This window comes from Platichthys flesus, chromosome 24 (assembly GCF_949316205.1).
Source record: "Platichthys flesus chromosome 24, fPlaFle2.1, whole genome shotgun sequence".
Lineage (NCBI taxonomy): Eukaryota > Metazoa > Chordata > Actinopteri > Pleuronectiformes > Pleuronectidae > Platichthys > Platichthys flesus.
The window spans coordinates 9,117,975-9,139,553 of record NC_084968.1 but is presented as its reverse complement, the minus strand read 5'-3'; the positions used below and the strand labels follow the sequence as shown (position 1 = coordinate 9,139,553).

At 46.9% G+C, this 21,579-nt stretch overlaps 1 protein-coding gene across 1 annotated transcript in view; it reads right to left on the bottom strand.

Moving 5' to 3' along the window:
• LOC133950059 (adhesion G protein-coupled receptor L3-like) overlaps positions 1 to 21,579 on the bottom strand; it is a 187,094-nt gene that overhangs the window by 25,826 nt on the left and 139,689 nt on the right. The window contains exons 12-16 of the mRNA XM_062384227.1: positions 19,086 to 19,269; positions 14,206 to 14,328; positions 12,378 to 12,583; positions 9,713 to 9,889; positions 1,142 to 1,351 (exon numbers count right to left, since the gene is read on the bottom strand). Of these exons, the coding sequence (XP_062240211.1) occupies positions 1,142 to 1,351; positions 9,713 to 9,889; positions 12,378 to 12,583; positions 14,206 to 14,328; positions 19,086 to 19,269 (900 nt within the window). The remainder of the gene's footprint in view (positions 1 to 1,141; positions 1,352 to 9,712; positions 9,890 to 12,377; positions 12,584 to 14,205; positions 14,329 to 19,085; positions 19,270 to 21,579) is intronic.

The following is a 21,579-nucleotide window of genomic DNA, read 5'->3' as shown; positions in this document are numbered from 1 at the left end:
TCCTAGAGCCGGGCTGTGAATTACATCCATAAAATGTAATGGAAGGGAAAAGGTGTGGGGCCAAAGCATTAGCTCTCACTTCTCGTGGAAGGTAGCTCTGCTGCTAAAGTACGGCCTGGGAGTTTTGGTCCGGGTGCTTAAAGTGATATTTGAAAAAAGGACGTGTTGGGGGAAACGTGAGGAGATGCTCCGGCAACAGATTTGCAAACCGTGCGGGATATTACCACACAGAGAATGACAGGAAATAAACAACTCAAATTATAAAAAAAAAAAAAAAGAAAGCACTATTAGGAATAGGATGTATTCCAGCGTGTGACCCCATTAGGAATTTATAGCCACGAGATCTTTTTTTCACTCTGAGCTCAGACACTAAATTTATCGTCACTCAACAACCCCCCCCCCCCCCACAGAGAGAAAAGCTAACTGTGTGCTCTGGCTCATTAGCAAGCACAAATGGCACGATTGCACAGTTTAGCCCTCACAGGGAAGTAATGCAAATTATGATCAGTATAGTAGAAGAAGACAGTTGAAGTATTGAGCAGTTTAATCCAGATTAGGGAGCTCTAGGGTTAATGGATGACGTCATGTCAGGGAGTATGTGCGGTGTAGAGATCTCCATGTGTTGGCAGGTGTCGGTGTGAAATTATGTTTTTCCATTTTTTGTGGAATCAGTGGAGGGAGCGCTTGTTGAATAGAGAGATCCAAGTCCTCTCACTCAGCGTTTCGAGGCAGACAGGAGAGAGAGAGTGTTCAGGACGTGGCACCAGAGGTTACAGCTTCTCAAAAGACAAAACCGAGAGGCTCTTAAATCTAAAGGAAAAGGCGAGAGCGGATTTTAAGTGGAGTGCCGACATGAGCTAAAAACAAAATGTTCACGTCGGTGTCTTTTCCTCACGTTTGTTCTTTTGAAGCCACAGCATCGCTTGACACCTTCAAACGTATGAAATTACCTCATTACACAGGTTTGAAGTGAACGTCTGAGACTTCAAATGAACTTTACTTCATCCTGTATCTCCATGGAAGCCATAAAGCCTATTTCCCAACTCGCTGTACTCTGTGCTGCATCCTCTCTGCAGTGGTGCTAAATAAGTCAGTACCTGACCGCGGTGCGACATGTCTCCGCCAGCAGCAGCTGTCTTACCGGCTGGTCGCCCCGGTTGATGCCCACCAGGAACAGGGACTCGGCGACAAACAGGCTGATGCACAGGTTCTTGTGGATGGTGTTGCGGTCGCTCTGGAGGCCCCGGAAGAAGCAGAAGGTGAAGAGGCTGACGAGCAGGCAGACCAGGGACAGGAGGATCCCCACCCACGTGATGACGTCCAGGAGCATGTCGTGAACGGGGTCCGCATGCTGCGAGGGAGAGAGAGAGAGAGAGAGAGAGAGAGGGAGAGAGAGAGAAATATATATTGCCGTGTTCCAAAGGAGATGATATTTGACCAGGACGGTAAGGAAAGGATAATATATGCAGACCATGTGCCTGGGTTAATTTGTACAGCCGGAGAAAAACAAAACAATCAAAAAAAGAAAAAAACAATCAATGGGAAAAAATGAAAAAGCGCCCCATAAAGTTATATCACCATTCCCTCCCAGCAACAACCCTAAAGCTTTTATTTCCATTTGGGGTGTGAGACAGAGAGAGAGGGGGGAGGAGGAGTGAGTGGATTCAATAAAGCCCAACACGGCGAGCCACAGGTGGTGGATATGAATCATGAATTAGTTAGGCTGAATCAATCTAAAATGCCCCCCCCCCTATTGTTTCATTTTGCTCGGGCGACGGAGTAAAACAAAGTGGGCGGTCCGGAAGGGCCACAGGTGTCTGAGGCCGTCGCAAACACCAAACACAATCAGACCACAACACGCTCTGCAACTTCCCCGGTTGCCGTTTGATCATTTTTTTTGGGGGGGGGGGGTCTCAAACCGTCACTCACCACAGCGGCTAGTTTAGGGGGTGCTAAAAAAAAACCCCTGCTTTTGCTGACATTACGCTTGTGGGCTTTACAGGATGGCTGAGGATCAACAGTAATTCTGCCGCAGCCATGAAAAGAAAATTTACAACGGGCCGTAAAAAGCCAAGTGCACGCGGGGAGACTGAGGCGGACGTGGGGAAAGGCACATTGAAACCAAGATGTCTGCGGCAACATCGGACCTGAGAGTAGAGAAAACACAGGCATCCTCTAAACACCAAGTCAAAACCCAGTATGTGGCCAGGACTGCGTCAATCAAGGACATAGTGGAGATCTGTTAATAGCAGATTCCTGATTGTCATTGTATTGCACCTCATCGGCTGGTCTCATCCCTTTAGGTGTTTGCTCCTCTTACTCTCTCCGCTCCCATATACGCCTTTTTATTACAGTCAAACTCCCAATGAAGCTGTTTTCATCTGCATGTTTTTCTGCTTCTGCTCTACGACAACAGAGCAAGTATGAAGAAGTAAACTACAAGAGGTCACTTCCGAGCCTTTTCAAAAAGCTGCCTCAAATCCTTTTTTCAACCGCAACGCCATCCGACAACATCTCCGTACGCATCAGTTAAAATAAAACGACCTTGCCGAGCCAACAAATATTTTGAAAGTGTATTTGAGCTCGGGGTCAGGGTTATCCACTTTATTTTTTCGCGGTCGGGTAATTGCCTCCTGGGTTCAGGTGACCCGGGCGGCATGTGGAAGAAGAAACATGCAAACTCTGCCACTGAAAGAGGTCGAGTGGAGTGAAGTCCTAACACCATCTATTACATCCACTTCCAAATCGTTAATAGTTAAATAACAACCAGTTTAAAAACCACTTCAGACGAACACATTGGGAGCGTGATGGGTGGGTGTCGGCATCTGACGTGGCTGGTGGGGGGGGGGGGGCTCTCATCTGACAAGAAAGGCTAGAAACCTTAAAATATTTAACATCGCGGCACCAGCACACATTACTGGGAGCAGATGTGCACATTCCCAGAGCAGTTTCACTCTGACAGTTCTGCCTCATGTGCCAGGACAGACACCACAACATGTGATAAAAAAAAAAAAAAAAAAAAAAAACCTTCTATATGGAGATGAAACCCAGAGAGTGACGTCTTGATTTATTAACTAAACATAATTACTGCAGCCAAACACTCTGGTCAGCGACTGAAGCTTCTCTAATTTCCCAAAGGAATCGTCCTCCTCTCTCGCTCAGCCCCGCTGGGCCTTGATTCAAACAGTGGAAAGTGAAAGTGGAGGCGGGGTGTGTGTGGGTAATTTTAAAGAAACCTGCCAACCCTCCTTCCCGGTCGACTGTCAGCCCTGCCGGCGCTCGGCGACTACACGGGCTGAACTTCAGAGTTTCGACACCGCGACTACACCTGAATGGTAATGAGGATCAAACGGGGAGCTCTTTTCGGCGAACACGGGTGTCACCGCTAGTTTCCGAAGGCGGACGGTTCATCACCATTGACAGGGCGGTGAAAACACCGGCGCATGTGAAATCTAAGATATACTCCCCCTCAACTGCATGCACGTCAAGCAGACAACTGTGTGGCGTTACCCAGAAGCCTTCGAGTACAGTTCGGCTGGTTGATATCAAAGGCTGTGTAATCAGTCCCGGCCTCCAGCAAGCTCTGCGCGAGTCTGAGCTCCGGCGTCGGGAAAACTCCGAGAAAATTTTTGCTTACGCCAGGAAATAATCCCGCAAAAGCATTCTGTATGTCGAGTGTGTCTTTTTTGTAAAACAAGCTTCTCTTTAGGTCGTGCTTCGGCCACAGTCAGCAGGATTTACTACGGGGGGGGGGGGGGGGGGGGGGGGGGGGCAGGGAGATTAGAGGGACGGCCATTTTTGTTCCCCCCTCTCATCTCATCACCCTCACACACAGTCGGGTTTACAGTGTGGAATCTCGGGAGATGAAGTATCGCACCAAAGCCTTGTTTAGTGGAACCCTCAGCAAGAAGGGGGGGGGGGGGGGGGGGTGAACAGATGCTGATCATTAAGTGACTCTGGTACAATAACAGCCGCAGTGCTCCTCGAGTGTGGGGAAGGCGCTCTTTTGATTTTCCTGCCTGATGAGCTGTTGTGTATACGTTCGGAGGAGGGCGAGATGCGATATGGAGCAGACGTCTCTGTGTGTGTGTGTGTGTGTGTGTGTGTATATGCAAGTCTGCATGAAAGCAAAGCTGATTTCAGCCCCCTTATTTTTGACGAGTGCCTACGCGGTGGGTGGCAGACAGATGCTGGTGTTTGTGCGTATTTGTGCGGCACACACGACACGTGGGCCTGTTCTCAGTCCGCTGCACGACAGAGGGATTGATGCGGTGGGCGGTGCGGTGGCCGCGGGCGTATCGCCAGCGGACCCTGAGGTCTAGCGAGCTGTGTGGTGGCTCTATCCATCACCATCTCACCTTCAAATTGGAGAGGGGCCCGGGGTCAGAGAGAAAGAGAGAGGCAACGAGGGGATGAAGAGACGGAGCTGTGGAAACAGAGAGGGGAGGGGAGTGTATCTACACCTGGGTGATGGATTTACTATGGCATGATTTCTTTGTTCTGGGAGGGTGGATGATGGCTGAGGCGTCGCCGGGCCCCCAGCGTTTCTGCTGAGAAGTTCCCTTTGGCCGGGAGTCGTGCCCAGACAGGATGGCAAATGATGTGATCCTCAGAGCCCCTGCACCTCACACCTGCAAACCTCCACGAGAGGGATCTGTGCGGGGGGTCTTCGGAGTGGGCCGACATAATTTGCTCTGAAATCCACTCGCTCCGTTACAAGGGCCAGCCGAGTCATGCAGCATCCATGTTACTTAGGTAACATGGAGCCAAGGTGTACACATTCGATTTGTCTTCCAATCTCTCGCTCACCTGCACTTCTCTCTTATTTCTTAAACACACATATTTCTCATTCCGCCGCCGCCTGTGGCGATTGGTTTTTCCACTCGTCTGCTCACATAGAGCACAGTATAAGGTTTCTGCACCTCCTCGAGCAGAGAGACGAGGAGGTGCAGGTGCGCGGCGGGCGAGCGCCGGGGTGATTCTTTGCCGACCCGTTTGAAACCGACATCAAATCATATGCGCTTAATTATCGTGACAGCCGGTGTTTAGGGCCAGAACCTCCGGAATCAGGTCTGTCAAAAAAAAAAAAGAAGAAAGCCCATGAGGGTGAGGTGGCGAAGAGAGGAGAGCATCAATCGTTTATACCTCAAAGAACCGCCCTCAGCGTGGGGCCATGAAGCCAATCCAATTAAAATGCATAAATCTACCTATATGCCTCCAGAGCCGGGCCTTTGACTCATAAAATACGGTCAGGCAGGGTAGACATTTGAGCTGAGGGGCAGTGGCCCGCCGCGGGGAGTCATGTGACAAGTTCACCTGCGGTACGACCATGGATTTATGATCTGCATAAGGATGAGGAGCGGTGGTGGCGAGGGCACATGAATCAGGCATCCGGGTAAGTTCGCCACATTTCAAAGGGGCACTGCGGCGGCGGCTGACATTCAGCACATGACCCTGACGTCAGACTGTTTCCAAACCTGAGATAACTATGTCTAACATGCATGGCGGCTGCTATGGCCTCTACCATGCTACCTGTCTCTCCTGTCTGCACCTAAAACATATAAATAGATGTATCTTGAGCATCAGACCCGCTGTGTGTACAGTGCCGGGGCCACGCTCACACAATATGTAACATCATAAAACACACAACCAACCTTGACTGTCCTTCCTCATCATAGTTACTGTCTGATGGGGCCAGCGTGAAGATGCTCGGTCAGGACAGTGATGGATGTTCCCCAAATATCACCCCCTCCATCATCCGTCGGGACGCGCCACTGATTTATACGTACTGGTCTGTCGGGAACAGTGCCACTTACCGATAGCTCAACGCCTCCCTGGGGCCTATCTCAGCGCACATATCTGCTATGTAAATAATGGCCTGTAGGAGGAACCAGAGCAGGTCTATATTTCTTGAGCTGCAGCCCTTATATAAAAGATCCCTTTCTTTCTCTTAGTGCCCACTGGCTGTACCTCACAAATGGCAGACTTAAATCCAGGAGAGGGTTCAATAAGAAGCCACGAGGGCTTGAATGGGCACGAGCCATTAGGGGATCCTTAAAAAATTACGTCTGAAGCGGACCTTGATGGAATGGTGGTCTGTGGCGCATTTGTCATGGCATTCGTTCGGCTCCTGGAATGAGCCAAAGCGACCCAGAAAGGCTCGCGCAGCACAGAGGCTGATCTGTGCATCACAAACAAGTCAACATCACCTATATTAGTGAATAGAATTGAATTAAAGGGTAGGCACTTATTGCTGATCCCTTTTTTACATCTTTGATTGCTCTGAGTGTCTCCCGTCTCGCTGTCAGGACATCTCGAGGTTAGAATCAACAGCAAAGTCACATCAGAAGAACACCCACACTCTCACCCCGTTTGCGCTCATTCAGAGAAGACAAAAGAGACGTCTAATCTCCGGCTGCAGCTGCCTGCCGCCGTCTGTGAGCACCGTCTTAATTTGTTTATGCGGCCGACGGCGCTCCTCTGCTCAGATTGCAGGATCAGTCGGAGGCATCGGCTCTCTCCCCGGGCGAGATAGCTCAAAAAATTAGCAAACAAAGGGCTCGAGTGGCGACACAGGCGGCACTCGATGCCCTTGTGATCGTCTAAGTGGCGGTTACCTGATCGCCTGCGTCCGACAGATACCGCGCGAGTGGGCGACCCCTCCTGAGGAGCGGGAGGCTCGGTTTAGACGGTTTGCCGTTAATGAGTCCTCGCGAGTCCGTGGCTTTAAAACGATTTCACGTCTGCTGATCCGGTTAGGGCCGTTACATCAGAAACCGCCAGAGCTCTAAACATCTTTGGGTGCCGGCGCGCGGGGAAACTTCCAGCGACGTTTTCCACATCCACGATATGTGGTTTGGAAATTACTCCGAGGAACTAATTGACTTCAAACGTAATTAATCCCGATGAGACACAGTCTGGAGTTTCTCCACTGATGAGTGTGTCTAATAATGTTACATATTCTCTGCACTGCGTTCTACTTGAAGGGCTCTTTATGAATATGAATGTGTGGGCAATGTTTTTCTTTTCCTTTGCCCACACTCACAATCAACGTCAGGTTGAGTGTGATTACTGATTAGGGCTTATTGTTAAGAAAGCTTATTAATGCACATACATTAGTTTTATAACAAATCTCAAAGTTCAGCCAGGAGTCATAAAGTCTCTGTGAGTTAAACACATTAAAGCCTGTAGAACATGTCGTCGGGTATGATAACACATAATTTATGTGTAATTATTGTGATTTACAAACGAGGACACATCACAGGTAAAAACCACTTCCTCCAAACAAACTTTTTCACACAGTTACCGGCGTCTTCTTCGTCCTCCCTCTACCGGATGAGCGATTGAATACGAACACACATTTGAATTTGGAAACTCGAGAGGCAGCAGCCGTGTGGCAACTTGAAATCACCGTCAAGGACAAAATGACAGCGTTTCGGCAATGTCACATGCGCAGGCGGGGACATTTTGCCTCTTCTAATTCGAGTGAAGTATGTGGCACTCTGGATGCAATCACAACGCGGCGGTGGGAATGTGAATGCGATACGGTCGACCGCCGATTAAGCAGAACGTAAAGATCTCGTAATATAACACCGTGATTATTCTAAACTACCACGCACGTAATCCCCCCCCCCCCAAACAAGATGAAAGATGGTGGTGATACTGTAGCGAGCCTCTGTCCTCCAAAGGAAAAATTGTAATTACAGCCTGCCCATGTTTTTTTTTTGTTTCCCTCTTCCAGAGATGCCACTGAGAAATAAACAAGGTTAGAATATAATCTGCTGCTCTGAGGGTAATGATTAATAACACAGCAGAGCATGAGCTATGGTATGCTCTGTTACCATGGATACAAAAAACATCAATTCATAAAATGTCTCTCTCTGCCTCTCTCCTGTTTGCACACACACACACACACACACACACACGCGCACACACGCGGACACACACACACCCTCAATTCAGTGCGTTCTGAGATACAACACAGTGACAGTTTGTCAAATAAAAAAAAGACTCAGAATATCTCATTTGGCGGCACCTTCCAACAGGCTGCCTTTTATAACAGCCAATTTGAAATAACGATAAAGAATATAAAAAAAACAAAAAAGAAAAGAAAAACACCATCAGTCAGAACCGTGGTGTAACCGCCGTCCACTTTCCTCCAGTGACTGCCGAAGCCACAAAGCGAGCCAGGCTTTCCAAAATGTGAGGGATGGGCTCGACTGAAAGCGTCCCCCTTTTCACTGCTTACTTTCTTTCTTCCTTGTGTGTTTTTTTTTTTTTCTTCTCTTTAGCTGCTTTGCTTTCATTGCGTGAAGGCTCCCATTCTTCGCCGCTCTCTCTCTATTCCAGACTTGGCGTCGGCCCCGCGGAGAGCTTAGCGGCTCTGAAAGTCACGCCGCCCAGTGACAAACAGTGGCCCTCTTTAGCTGGGAGAAGTCATGTGTGTGTGTGTGTGTGTGTAGGGGAAGAACACATTTTCGATTTTTTTTGATTTGGGTATACGGTTGTGTACATGAGATATTTTATTTTTATGTATTTAATTTCCCTCCCACTGATTCAGGGGTGTGAGACTCTGGAGACACAGCTGCCATGCCAGATATATAAACAACATCTCTGCCATGTCAGCAGAAAGCTCCTCAAAACTATGACAAATAATGGAGTTGTCCGTCAGCGTCAGAACAACAGCACGGCTTCTTTCCCTGACTGCTAATTCACAAAATGTGTATTTTCCCCCCATTTCTGAACTCCTCACCCGGCTCCTTTCGAACCCTATTCTTCTTTTGAGCGAGCGAGCTGCCCACTCTCGTCACTCCACACAAACCTCGAGGCCAAATCACTTTCTTTCTTCTGCACAACCATCATTAGCGCCTACTTATTAATCACCATCACACTCACTGTACTGTACTGGTTTCACTTAGTTTGTGTTGCTGCCCTGAAGGCAGAAAAACACACGGTGCACTGAGAGAAAACTGAGATGTGGGGATAGGATGTAAATGTTTGAATGTTTCTTCATTTGTATGAATAAATAAATGAATAAATAAATACACACTTTAATATAAGAAGCAGTTGGGACCAGGGCAGCCCGATTAAAATCGTAATGTTAGGATACAGGGTTTTATTGGCCTGAGTGTAAAATGTATTCCCACTTAATCCCTTTTTAAATACAGTTAGGTTTGGCTCTAAACAACTTCCAGACACAAAGTTATATGAATATTTAAGTAAAATGTAGCTCCAGATACAAGTAGAAATTCTATTTTGTATATTTGCACAGCTCCAGTGGGTAAAATGTACCACTCTGTGTGCTAAATATACAGTAGAGCTTCTACTAGGAGCCATCAGCTTTGCATAGTTGATGCTAAAGTCCACGTCAACCAGTCAATTCGAAAGTAGTTTAGAATTTTGCAATGGTCATATATTATTTAAAAAAAGTGACAAATATACCTTCTGTTATTTTCAGACACCTGATAGTATGAGCTTTCTACTGGCGGAAGGTTAAAATCCATTTACTCACCATCAATTTAACATAAAAGAGGACAAAGATGAAAAGAATAAGACGGGTCGAGTAGTTCCTGGTGATAATTACATACTATTAGAGCAGGGCTTTTGATTAAAATGCTTGGAACGGGCCGTGATGGATCATGCATTTTCATTTCTCTTGACTGCATTTCTTTAAATCATACATTATTTCCTTCGTGAGGTCAAGTTGTCCTACCTTGACGTCCACGTGGGCCATGAGGACGGCGAAGTTGGTCAGATGGGTGCAGGAGCAGGTGGTGTGGGTCCGGTTGGTGCCCAGCAAGCGGCAGTCCTGCGTGGACCAGATGCCGGTCATGGTTCTCTTGGAGTAGCTCCAGAAGGAACAGTTGGGGTTGAAGTTCTCCTTGGATTGCTGTTAGCGGAGCAAAAAATACACACAGATTAATCAGTGGAACCAAACAAGGAGGGGGGGGTTAAGAGGAGAGAATCATGGTGTCTGTCCACTTAGTGAAACACAGGGATGTGGGTTTAATCACACATTAGCTTCGTCCATTTTCTGCCGTCCGAAAGAAACATCCTGCAAACAGGCTATTTTCCCCCGAAAGCAACCCATGGCCGTTCTAAAGTGAGTAGCAGGTGGTTCTCCTTTCATAAAGCATCAAGCGGCTGCATGCCTGTTTTTCTGACCTTGCTCTTTAACTTTCACCGCGTGACAATGGGCCGCCCCACTGTTTAATGGGCACCACCTCTGTCTGCGGCCCTAACGACAGGCACGCCTCCCCGCTATCCCGCTCGCCATTTTCGTAAAAAGTCATTGGCGACGCTGGGGCTGGGCAACACACGAGCACAGCAGAACACATAGCCGCTGATAAACAGATACATCAACAGCCTTTGCCTCTTGTGCCCGATTTCTTTTTTTGTAGCTTCGGAAAAAAAGAAAAGGAAAAGTGCGCCTGCTTGGTGGCTCGTAGCGTCCAAGGTTAACTGCGTCTGCTTCCTCATAAACACGCAAGGAGCTGCCGTTCTTCATAGTTTCACACTTGCTCGGGGGTAATTAGCCTAATAAGGTTCATCCTCTGTGAATGTAAAAATTTGCCGCTGATTGAATTCACCCTTCACACACCCAAACCCTGTGTAAAAATACTCGGCAGCAAGGAGATAGGACGAATCCTCTGTCCCATTAATGGCTTTAATTGGTCCCATTAAGTGGTGAGGCAAGGAAGCGAAACAATAACTAGAGGACACATCGCCATCATTGTCCCAGGAGGCCAGTGATCCAGAGCCACATGGTTGAGAGGCGGGGACACAACAGTGGGATCCCCTGCTTAGCAAGTCAAGATTACTGTGGTTCGTTCCATCGAGGGCAAGTTTGAGTTGATTTGGGTAATGACTAATATCTCTCATTGGTTCTGGATCAGCCTCACACATCATGTACAACACTTCATTACCTCAGGGCTGCATTCTTACTGCTACAATAAGAACCGTTTGGATTCTGGAGGTCAATTTATGCTGCCCTTGACGTTAGAAGATTCATCCACTTTAATGCTTGGAGAGTAAGTAGCACCCGGTTGAAGTAAGTAGGAAGTCGCTTGAACTATTTGCTACACTTTCCAGTGGTAATGCTGTTTTGTTCGTGTCTGTAAGCTTTCAGAAGTAGGGACAGAGGGCGCAGTCCATTTCTGTATTCACATCAAATGTTGGGCATGAATAAGCCTTGAGGACCGAATTCAAGCAAAGAAAAGGATGATAAAATGCAACAAAATAGAAAAGGATTTATCCCCTCAGAAAAGAATAAGAAAAAAATATAATTGCCCACAGCCATAAATAAGCAGCTAATCAGAGCGCCCGGTTAATAACCCCTCTGACTGGTGTACCAGTTCACCAGAGAAGTGGGAGGTCTTGGTTTGATGTAACCGCTCAATGCACAAAACGTGAACATAGCATCCAATAAAGTTTAACTTTAATCATGCGGATTTTATGATTCACTGTGAAGCCCACGGTGTAAACAAAACATATTCTATATGTAAATGTGCATGTTTATGGCCCTTGAATATGATCGGCAGCACCGCGCTCTCCGGTTTACTAAGTGGACGAGGCCCCGGTGTAGAAAACACACTTTTCCAAAAGGGCACTGTTTTTATTGAAATGACTCCAGCTGAGCAAGACAGGGTTATAAAAGAGCCGGTGCCCCAACATTTGACCAACAGTAAAATGAATGGCTCTACAGTCCAAATTACAAATCACACTTAAGGCAGGTGAGTCACCGCAATAACTACGCTGACATTGGCCCCTGACATTATTTCAGCCATTTAATTTTTGACATCCAGGAGCTTTCTTTTCCTCTGTATCCCTCCGTGCGCTGCCTCTGCTGCTTCCGACCAGGTTCCTCCTACACACCAGACCCTGCCGCAAATTCTCCCCTGGCTGTTCAACATCCCTGATAATCGCTGAGGGCGCTGTTTTGTCGACACAAACAGGGATATTTGGAGGGTAGCAGAGTGTGGAGAAGATAATGGAGTCAAGAGGGAGAAGTCGCGACTCCCACTATGACTAAGCGGCCTCCAGTGAAGCTCAGTGAGATTGCTATTTGTTCAGGGAGATCAGGCCGCTGTTGGTTCAAACTAATAAATGACAACATGCATCCCCGGCAACACCTTGCGAGCAATTCTGTTTAGCACGATTTAATTCTTCACGCATGTCTTTGAACAAAACTTCCTCGTTCAAACTCAATCTTCTCGCTTTGAGATGGGATTTGTGGGTTTCTGTTGCGCCTCGGGGATAAAAGAAAATGGTGATGAGTTGCTTCTATCGAGACAGTTTAAGAGAGAGAGAGAGAGGCATATTAAAGGCGGAGGGAGGAAGATCAAAGCACGGAGGCTCCCACAGATGCAGAGTCTTACCTGGAGGTGCCTGATGGTGAAAATGACCGGGTCCGAGAGGTAGACCTTGTTGGAGTCCTTGTTGATGGCCGCCGTGATGACCGGCGAGTTGACGATGACAGAGTAGTTGGTCGCCAGGGCCTCGCTGCCCAACTTCATGCTGGCGTTCTCCGTGGACAGGTAGATGCCGATGTGCTTGTACAGAACAAAGGCAATCCGGATCTCACCTGCAGGGCGACGATTGGAGAAAAGGCTCAGTCAGGATATAGAATATGGCCAAAAGTGTGTGGACAACCCAAATATTGAAAGTTGAAACCCTAATTTTCAAATCATTGCAATTATTTTTGATTTGACCTCCTGCTGCTTTATTAGTATGTGAAATGTCCACGCTCTATTTTATCATCAGTTCACGTCTTACAGCAGCTTAAATGCTAACATGGTAGGTGGATGTCAGCAGCTCCTGGTGTGTGTTGAAGGTCATTAGAAGAATTTGATCGCATTCTGCTGGTGTCGAATACAGAGCCTCAGTGTTGAAGGAATTGCAGGAATTTGTGGCCTTTCTCAAGCTGTCACCACAAAGCTGTAAAAGCCCCATCGCCGAAAATATAACTGTGTATTGTAGCTTTAACATTCCGTTATGTTGGAGCTACAGGTCCAACCTATAAGAAATAACAGGAATGTGCGTGGGTCTTTTCCTTCTTCCATCCAAGCAGCCCAGATATATATATATATATATATATATATACTACTTATAGGGCTTATGAATTGAACTGCTGAGCTTCTGCAACACTTGGGGGAAAATCTGTAAATAACAATACTGGAAACAATCCCTCAGCTGAAGTGTTGTTAACACAGGAATCAGAAAGTGTATATAGAGAAACTGTCAAAACAGAAACCAGTGTCGGGGGCCGCGGGAAAACAAAAAAAAAAAAAATGGGAAAAACTGGAGAAACTGTTGCTGCATCAACAAACGTCGATTTCAATTTGGTATTCAAAGAACGCCATTACCACTTTTCTATTTTGCGCCGACAAAAGCCAGCATTTTTCTTGTTAATAATTTCCTCCTCTCTCTCTCTCTTTCTCTCTCCGCTACACATCTCCTTCCCCTCCTGCTGTCTCACTTTGGAGCACTGATATGAAAGAAAAGTTCCCTCCCGCCGATACCGAGATCACTCGCTCAGATGAAAAGAAAACAATTTATGGAGCTGGATGATGATGATGTGTGTGTGTGTGTGTGTGTGTGTGTGTGTGTGGGGGGGGGGGTATTAGCCACCCTGCTTTAATGATCGGCCGGGGCACGGCTGGACGTGGACGGAGTCGTCTCGTGGAGAGGCGATTCTGATTCACATGCGCCGAAAAATAGTCATAGGAAACGGTGGGGGCCACATTGTTCCTGAAGACGTATCCATGTATTGTCTCTAACTGCCTCAATTACAGTTCAGACGCAGCACTCGCACATAAATAGGTCTGCAGCCGGGGCCTTGTTTAAAAGGTGGCAGAGCTATTCCTGTTTCTTTACATGCAAGCCCCGACAAAAGGGTTTGGGGGCGGCGGTTTGAAAGCGATTCTCCGGCGTGGGTAATGAAATTTCAACAAAACCACCGCGGCACCGTTCAACGTCACATCCAGAGGTGGGAAAGAGAGAAAAATAACAAAAGGGAGTTGTGATTAATTGGGGAGGATCGCTTGACTCGGGTTAGTTTTTATTTCTCCAAGCAGTACAATAAAACAGGATTTCTTTCACCGTCGGATTGTAGAATAACAGAAACTGTGTGTGAGGACAAGGTTACACTTCAAACCAACAATAAGGGAATAAAAAAAAAAAACACAATTTAAACAGACTTCTCACCGTTTCGCCCGTGCTGCTTCAGCGTGTTCGCCGAAAGGTGGATGGAGTTGCCTTGTCCTCCGGTTTGTGGGAACTTCAGATCGGGTAAATTTCCTTCGGTGCTCATCCGGGCAACCTCCAGCTCTGCAGACACACAAACACACACACAAAAACACACACAGAGAGGCATTTAATGATCAATGCTATTTTCTATGATGCACAATCCAACCTAAAAAGTGCAAAACCTATATCCTGAGGAATCTGCAGAAGTCTTGAATACACTAACTTGAATACACTCTCGCTGGAAGAGATTTATTACACTGCAGCATCTTTTAAATACCATTGTAATCAATATACATAAGTGTTTTCTAAGACGTGCTACTTTCTGCTAAGTAACATTCAGGTGCCTGGAAAATAAGAACGAGCCCGTCAGCTGTGTGATTAAACGTAAAGAAGGAAAATGTTCTTTGCTGACCGTATTCAACAAGTTTGACATTTTCTGTTGACGTCAATTCACAAAGGTCATAAGAAATTTCTCCGTCTCTAGCTTTCATCCTCCACCTCGCATGCACAAGGCTGTAACACTGTCTAGCACAGCCGCATTGTGCTCACTCTGTGTAAGTGTTAAGCTAAACAAACGATAAAGCGGATTCGTACGCTTTTGCACCTGTCATCGCTGGAATCACATAAAGACCCAACAACCTCACGAGACAGCAGCAAACCCCCCCCCCCCACACACACAGACATCTTCAGCCACTTGACTGATTCAAACATCCTCCTGTAGGAGCTGGTTTTTATTAATCAGTGCATCTCCGACGGGCATTAAATGTGACACATCCTCTCCTGATTCCCGCCGCTTTGAGGGCCTGCCTCTCTCTCAAGCCTCTGCATGCAGGGGGGGGGGGGGGGGGGGCAGTGTCTCACTGTAGGCTTCTTAATTAAGTGATTATCAGGCGTTCAGGTGAGGCTGTTTCTTCGGAAACCGTGAACAAATAAATAACTAAAAACAAAAGGTTGTCTGGGCCCTTTGAAGAAATTAATAAAAAACTGCTTTCCTTTCAAGGAATCTTCCTCTGATGAGGAGCAGAGAGCCAGAGATGTGAGGAGGAGATAAACACCAGCGAGGGGAAGACGAGCTCGCCTCTGCGGCAGCTCGGCAGCTGTTGTGTCTGAAGCCGGCTCCTAATTTATGGTTCAAAGACTCCGGCGTCACACAGAAGAGGAAAACGAGCCGCTGATACGAGCCGGGCTGCAAGAAGAAGCTCATTCCCTCAAAGTTATTACACCAGGACACAACTCGGGGGTTAATAAAGCAGCGGAGTGTGCGCTAATCTCAAGTACGGGTGACCTGGGTGAAGTCGAGGCATTCCTAAATGTCACATTAGCTCCCGGATGCACTCGGATGAATGCCGCGGATTCATTACAGCACTGGGGAGGAGAGGAAGCGGCACGAAATCTCATATTCAAGGAACGAGAGGTGAGCGGTGTGGAGGGATCCGGGGAAACAAGCTGCCAGCACTGAGGGGGAGAATCTCGCCGGGGAATTCACATAATGATGCCGCGGTTCCTGAGAAGGAAGTCATGTTTGCATACAATCTGCCACTTCCTGAAATGTAGCCACTGTAATGCTATGGAAACAAATGTACATAATCTAGAGAGTCTGAAATAAAACTTTCAAGAATACATTTGTTGCTTTTCCAGTATGTTTTGGGGGTAAACTTAAAAAGTCCACAGTAAAAAAATAGCCTCTTCAGTGGGTAAAACTTCTGACACTGTTACGTTTGCATAATTATTATTGGAATAAGTAAATCACGAGCAGAGTTCGCCATTTCCTAGACTCCTAGAAGAGGAGAGCCTTAAAAGGGACAGTAGGGGAAGAAGTGTTTCAGACAGAGGCTGCACAGAGGAGCTGCAGTCAGTGATGGACAGCACAAGGAGAGGGAGGTGTTCTCTCAACAACAGACCATGTAAACCTTTTATACCCCAAAAATAAAACGATCAACCTGAGCAGGACTTGAATATGTCTCCTTTAAAAACAAAAGAAGAGTCAAACTCAGATATTTCTCTGTAAACAAAGTCGTCGACTTCAGTGGAGCTCGGCTCGAGTTTTGACAGACAACTGAAGCTTGCACCCGGTTAACTGGAAGCAGCTGTTTTCATACCTCCTTCACAGTCAGCGGCTCAGTCATCAGAGTCCGGCTACCTGCTGACAAGTCGTGTTCAATCTCGTGCAGGTGCATGAATATTTTTGATCGGACGTTTCTGGTACTGCGTCTTCTTCTCATCACCTCAAATCCCCCCCCCCCCCCCATCTGCTGTATTCCTTTAAATTCCCAAAACATATGGTGTCACTTGCTTCCCTCCGAATACGATATCGAGAGTGACAAACCCTTCCTCCTCCACGTTAATGGATAGGACAGAAGCCAAACTAAAACGTCTTAGGTTGTTCTATGCACACTGATGTTTGTGAAATTATAAATTGTTCCTGTTTAGTTTTGTTTGAATTTGTTTGTTTTATGCTGTAGGACATTCGATGGGACTTTGCTACCACAGCTTCATCCCATAAACGCCACTCCGCAAACTCCAGCTCCAAATCACGTTGTCAGAGATGGCAGCTTTTATATCCGTGATATTTTAGCTTAATTTCTGGATAGCTGGAGGAAATGGAGATGCTACCTCCATCTTGATATACAGTCTTTGAGATAAAACATAATGGTGGCTACGCTCACCTGTCCATCCAGGATCTACCTAAATCTACTCTTGAAACTTGAAACAAGGCGTGACAAATTGAAACTTCACTCGACCTGATGAGACCTTCAGCCGACGTGTCGAGCGACCATGTCACCTCTCACTTTGATAAAGGTTAGTGGTCCATGAAAAGCTACGAAGGAGGGCTACATTAAATCCGTCCTTTGTACCTGTTCTCAAACCGAAGGCTTCCCATACTTTATATATATAAAAAAAAAAAAAAATTGTATTAACATTCTCTTGTGCGTTTCCAAAGGCCGGGGGTGTGGGATAGGGTGGGGGGGGGGGATCAGTGATACATTCCTATTCAACTGAGCTAAGACAATACCCCAGATAGCTCACCGTTCCCTGGATTCCAAGCCCGCCTTCAGAAGAAAGGGAGCATTTTTCTTCCCCTCTCTCTCGCTCTCATATTCTCCTTCCCCAGTGTGGTTGTGTAAAAGAGCTTACGACGGGGCTTTGGGGAATTTCTTTGATGCCATAGTAGTTGCTGGACCCAAAGGCTATACCTTCAAAGCCGGTCTAAATAACATGCTAATCGGCAGAAATCTGCTCATAAGATTACCATGCGGAGAGAGTGAAGCACCCTCTCGCTGCAGACAAAGCCCCAGACGAGCACATGCACTGTGACGTGTGAACACAAACACATCAACACAACGGTTGAGGGAACATCCTTTTCTTTTTCTGTCCTCTGTGAGCAAAGAAAACAGATCTCATTATCGGCTTAAATCCTAAAATTAGAACGAGGCATCCGTACGGTTTTAATATTGGCAAACCGGCTCCATCTGACGTTGGAGAACGCGTCACCAGATGCAACGTGCACGGGCGACAGTGCAACCTGCGCACGTGTCACCCTTCGCTCCGCTTGTAACTCAGTGTGAGGGATCAATAATTAGCCGGCGCGGGGATTATCAATGTTTAAATGGGCCCCCTTGCCCTCATTTAACTGCCCCGCGTGGCATGAGGGATTGCAGGAGGCAACCGGCCGGGATAAAAAAAAAAAAAAAAAAAAAAAAAATGAGCTGAGCAAACAGAGAGATAAGGCCTAGTAAACATGTCACCGGCACATAATTAACCAGCACCAGCACCATGCGCCGTAAAGCCGCGCAGGCATGGTCTCGTTCCCACCGTTAAACAAGCCCAGGATCTCCTTACCCGGATGAAATCGTGTGCCAGGCACAATAAAATCCATTTGATTAATTCTCCTTACGCCTGCTTGCTTTTAAGTCAGCACACCTATATTCTAAGGTTGCTATGGAAGCAGGAACTTAAAAAAAACGCACGTTCAGAGATGAGGGCAATACATCATAACATTATTCTTTTTTTAAATTCCCTTTGCCCCCACAAGCCAGAGTCTGTGAAAAGATATTCAATTCCTTTTTTCTTTTATTTGATGCTGTGCAAATGACTCTCAATGCAAACCTGCAGATTTAATAAATTCCACTTTTCAACAACTGATGTTTCCAGTTTTCAAGAAAAACCCCGCTGGGGGGGGGGTTACGACAGAAGTTCCATTACCCGAACTCGCTCGGTAAGTATACGCTGTGTGATGAGCACCGATCCCTGATCTGCACGACTACTGGTTCATTCCATCTAATACTTGACACAAATATAAACACAATCATTTGAGATAATTGTCAATTTACAGCTGACTGCCATAGAAGCCAAAAGAAGCCCTGCCAAACCTCACCTCCTGGGGGGGGGGGGGGGGGGGGGCATTACTCCAGTGACCTTCACACTTGCTCCACCACCTCAAGTGCTCGGCTGTCGATATATGACAGCACGGTGGATCGATGGCAGGACGGTGATCTCTGTAAACCACCGCGGGAAAACATCCCAAGGACCAGACACACTCGAAAATACCGCACTTTTTGTGTAAACGGTGGATTTTTACTGCCGAGGGAGAGTTTCAATCAGTTCCTTCCACTTATCTCGTCTCAACAAGTCTTCAGACCAACAGAAGTTCATAACCTACCTGTGTCCTTGGTTTGTTTTATTTGTTCATGTTCCAGACTTTGTCAACGCGCCTTGATAAGTCCTGTACATATCTAAGCTATTTGTACATGGATTAATTATAGCAGAATACCCTGTAGAGAAAAAGTTGGATCAGAATAAGCAACATTAGGATGCAAAGAGAGTTCCCCTGTACTCACGGATGTTCTCGGTGTTCTCCTGCACGATGTCCGTCTTCAGCAGGTTGTCGGCGAGGACGAAGGCGCCCTGCTCCACCGTGTCCAGCAGCGTGGTGGCGGCCCTCAGCTGCTCGCCCGTGCTCAGCTCCCTCCACGCCGCCTGGGCCTGTGGCTGCAGCAGGTTGTTGACCGTCTCCACCATGGCCTGCGGAGAGTGCAAAGCATTGATTTAGCACAAAGGAGCGTTTGTGTGCACGGTGATTTGTTAAAATTGGTTTGAGTGAAGGACGATGAAAGAGAGTTCACGACTGTGAAATAAAATAATAAAGAAGAGGCATGAAAGTGATTTTCTCCTCTCTTCTTCATTTGGACTGAAACTACTATTTCTTATCAGCTTTCCCACTGAGAAACTCCACGACCCCTTGTTTCCAGTTCATTTACGAGTTATGCTTTTGGACACGGATCGTGGGCGACACCTGAATCTGTAACGACGCAGGAGATGTTGTTTGTCGCTTGTTTCCTTTTTTGTCTACAGGGGGAATTAATCATGTAAATGAATCAGAGCCAATACCTACAAGACTACAGGCCAATTCTTACATGACCCGAGGGCGAGAGTCTGTAATTGGTGTGATAAATGCTCCTCCGTGCCGACAATCACAGCACACACAGGCGATATAACGACAACAACAACACACAAAAAAAAGCATGCCACAACACTTAAAACGTTCCAGTGGCTGCAGAGGGTTTGTGCCGGTGGCAGCCATCTGCGACCACTCAGCCGAAATCTCTCCTGCATATTAATGGCGTCGAACAAGTCGTACGCCTTCTTTAATCTCCCCGCGACAACGCCGAGGGAAAGTAAGCAAGGAAGAAAACCCGGATGCGTTCTCGAGACAAGATGAAAAATTAGGAGCCATTAAAGATTTAAAAGTGCCAATGGCGAGATTTACGAACGGAATACTAATTGGTCAAGCAAAGCAATTCCTTCCCAGTAAAAAAAAGCTATTTCCAAGCCATTACAGTGCGGTAGGTGGTCAAACGCATAATCACGGGGAAATTTCCTGAATGGCTAATAATAGCGACGCCCGGCGCTCTGCGGAGAGAAATCATACTTCTGATTGAAAATGTGCTCGGGATTCTTTTTTCACGCTTCCTTTACATTCCTTCAAAAGCCACTTTATGAGACGCGGGGGGAAGCTGTGATGTGCATAGAAATGTCACGTCGCAGAGCCCTGTGAACTCCGCTCAGATCCCCCCCGCAGCCCCCCCCCCCCCGTTTGATCAGCGGATTATGAAAGGGAATGAGAGTTTTTTTTTTAGCGCGACTCCGAAACAGCGTGAGGAGAAAGCTGGAGGCAACGTCTGGTGCTCCAATGTGTCGAATGATTCCCCCCCGATCCGAAAGAAGAGGGAAAGGAAAACAAGAAAAAATACTTAAAGTCACAAAGCACGAGTGTTATGGAAACCTCCAATTACCTCGAATGCGTTAAGTTGTGTGTTTGCTCGGAATCACTGTGATCGTGAGGAGAGACGGACGACTGGGGTGTATTGAATTCTCCAGCGGCCGCCGGAGCATTTCAAATAGCACCAGCTGGCTTTGTCTTATTCAAGGCATAAACTGCACGCATTACGCCGCCCCCCCCCCCTCCCCCCACACACAGACACACACGTACACAGACAAACAAACAAACACACACACAGACAGACGTGGTGAGAGAATGACGCAAGAGTGAACACACAGCTTTCCACCTGCTTGCATACAAGACCAACCACAAACAGGCTGTGCACAACAAAACAGCTACACACACACAAACACACACACACACACACACACACCATTGACGGTAATTATTCATTATCTGCAGCCAATCTCCATCAACGCCCTTTGCCATTCAGCTAAAGGCAGAGGTTGATTCACTCTCAATTAAGGAGCTCTTTTTCTCCAGGCGCTGACATTCTTCTCCCTCTCTGTTCACAACAGGGAGTCTATTCTTTTTTTTCTATTATTCCTCAGCACTTCTTCAATGATGGCTCCTCAGAGGAAGGATTGATGGACCTGCAGAGTCGGCGTCTGGCTTTCTAACGCACATGCACGAGAGGCGTACACAAAGGGGTGGGGGGGGGGGGGGGGAACTTGATGAGGACGGAATATGCGACGAATAATTAAAAAAACAAAGAGTGGACAAAACAACCACAGGTTCCTATGGGCGGGTGTTGCATCCAAATTGAATCTTGGAGTAAAGACGTGTTTGCGTACAGGGCCATCACAAAGACACAATTTTTCACGGTGCATTATCTGCACTTGCACCGGATCATAACTCATTACTGTTAATACAACATGTTCGTCTACTTCAAACCAGCGAGTGAAATCATGACATAATGACTGTGCAGTGTTTTCTAACTGGGTTTCACACTTGGTTTTTACACATGCCACAAATATCGGAACTTGAGTACACGACTGTGGGTCAAATGGTTTGAGGAAGCCTCACTTCAGGCAGTTCAGAAAGTTTTATGG